The sequence below is a fragment of the Phytophthora infestans genome, genomic scaffold (genome assembly GCF_000142945.1).
Source record: "Phytophthora infestans T30-4 supercont1.44 genomic scaffold, whole genome shotgun sequence".
In the NCBI taxonomy this organism is placed as follows: domain Eukaryota; phylum Oomycota; class Peronosporomycetes; order Peronosporales; family Peronosporaceae; genus Phytophthora; species Phytophthora infestans.
The window spans coordinates 194,212-196,199 of record NW_003303715.1 but is presented as its reverse complement, the minus strand read 5'-3'; the positions used below and the strand labels follow the sequence as shown (position 1 = coordinate 196,199).

Here is a 1,988-nt window from a genome sequence, read left to right as displayed (position 1 = left end):
GGAAGCGAATGCTGGCGTCGGGCAGAACCTTCCGACTCGCACACAGCGCGGCCTCTGCATTAGCTAGGACTCGAGATAGGGTAGCTTGAGGGACACCAAAAAGTTCGCACAGCGTCTTGTTCTCTATGGCTGCTGTATAGAAGTGCAATATACAAGCTAACACAGCGTGCTTAGAAATGAACTTTGGGGGCCGCCCTGGCTTGCCCACGCCGCTTTTAACTACGTAATGCACGCTAAACACCTGTAGCAAGCAATCAAATGCCTCATGATCAAGGGAGACAACTGATATAAAGCTCCCACGATCTCGACTAGCATACAACGTGTGCCAGGGCGATTTAGCAGGATCAATTAGCGCTGCAACTGTTAGAACATTACGATCAAAAGAGTACATACAACGCAGCCGTAGAATCAACATCACCTGCTTCTTTAAACGCGCATTCCGGTGCTCGCTCGCTAGCACAAGTCGCTGGGCCCTAGCCATCAAAAAGGTGAATGGCCCGCGTACATGTACCCATAACGTTAAAAGTGTTGATTTTGGTATGATAGCAGACATATCACAAATTCGACATATATTTTAACACATTTCGCTTTTAAATTTGTGTTTGTGATTGCATTTGTGTAGGTCTTGGTAGAGTTCCAATGTATGCGGGCTTGCTAGTCTGCCACTACACAAGGTATCAACCAGGTGAACGTAGAAATCGCTCACAAAGATGCGGAGCTGGTTGGTCTACGTGCCACAGCGAAGTGTAGTGCCAAGCTGCTACAGGTTTGATCTACTAAATTCGTGATCTACTGAAACTGCCGGTGTCTTGATAACGTCGCCGCATATCTGCAGAAAGCTGAGCAAGACTTTCTCATCACTCATCAGGATCTTGAGAGCACGCAGCTCAAGTTGCTGGACTGCAAACGGTGCGAACACCCAACTCGAACGTGAGTTTGTCCTAACTCGTCTGAAATTATCCCAGTAAGTTATCTGTCAAAGATCGCGAGGTCCGCATGTGGATCGAGAGATACGAACAAGTCATGATGGATCTCCACGCTTCGCAATTCCGCCTTACGCAATTGGCACGAGGTACTCAGATCAACTCTTACCGAAAAATGGAGAGGTAGAGCGTTCTAACAAGAGTCGTTGTAGACGCAAGCTCCAAGGAAGCAGCACTAACGGTAACCTCGATAAAGCGGTCTTCACAGCAGCTTCGCTAATAATTTCCGGTGTTGCAAATTTGGAATGTCGAAGTAGCGAGGGCTCGCAATAGACATCGACAATCCCGCGAATGGACTTGCAAGTCTCCGTCCTCGTCCAGTGCCTTTGATGAAGCCTGTTGGGCTACATGATCGCGCTGTTCGGAGATATCGACGAGATCAAATTTGGAATCGAGCGCACGCCAGCACAGCCAGCATTTCAAATATGCAGCCAGCCTCTTGCTTGAAACCTGTACACTCGGCTGGCTCACTTCCTCATGCCCATGCTACAGCAATACCGCCACTCGATCCGACGCCTATCGTAAGCCGCGATTGTTTCCACTGTACAGCGACGACGACGCCTGCCAAGGCAAAGAATCGGTGAGAGTTATTCAACATTGGGCTGTCTAGTTAATGGACTTACACCATTGCTTATTGCAGAACTCCCGCCATACCAAGAGACGAACGCGACTCGCCGTACGAATTGATCTTGATGCGCTGAGACGGGAAACACTTGCAAAGCTCACGTATGCTCATAATATCGTCGGTTTGTGTACAGAGAAACCCACCCAGGGTCAAAATATCTTGGCTATGGTCTGGGGCTTCTCAAGAAAAATCACATCGTTCCGGATAATAACTACAATCATAAAAAACTAGCCGAGCGCCGCCGCGTAGCGGCCGGTAGTTTAGGTTTAGCTCTACTTGCCGCCTCCGCTTCGCTTCGGCGGGATATTTATTTCAAAAGATATGAAATCCTATGTACTTTATGAATTTCATAATTCTGGGTTTAATTTAGACCAGTCGCT

General features: G+C 48.1%; 2 protein-coding genes across 2 annotated transcripts; one reads left to right on the top strand and one right to left on the bottom strand.

Moving 5' to 3' along the window:
- Positions 1–59: 59 nt before the first annotated feature.
- Positions 60–481, bottom strand: PITG_16407 (uncharacterized protein; the record flags this gene model as incomplete). The annotated part of the gene is made up of 2 exons (XM_002897407.1): positions 60–132; positions 183–481. The coding sequence occupies 2 exons, from the start codon at positions 479–481 to the stop codon at positions 60–62; spliced, it is 372 nt and encodes a 123-aa protein (XP_002897453.1).
- A 158-nt stretch (positions 482–639) lies between these two features.
- PITG_16406 (uncharacterized protein) lies at positions 640–1,567 on the top strand (the record flags this gene model as incomplete). The annotated part of the gene is made up of 6 exons (XM_002897406.1): positions 640–685; positions 741–766; positions 836–909; positions 966–1,072; positions 1,136–1,164; positions 1,241–1,567. The coding sequence occupies 6 exons, from the start codon at positions 640–642 to the stop codon at positions 1,565–1,567; spliced, it is 609 nt and encodes a 202-aa protein (XP_002897452.1).
- Positions 1,568–1,988: the final 421 nt, after the last annotated feature.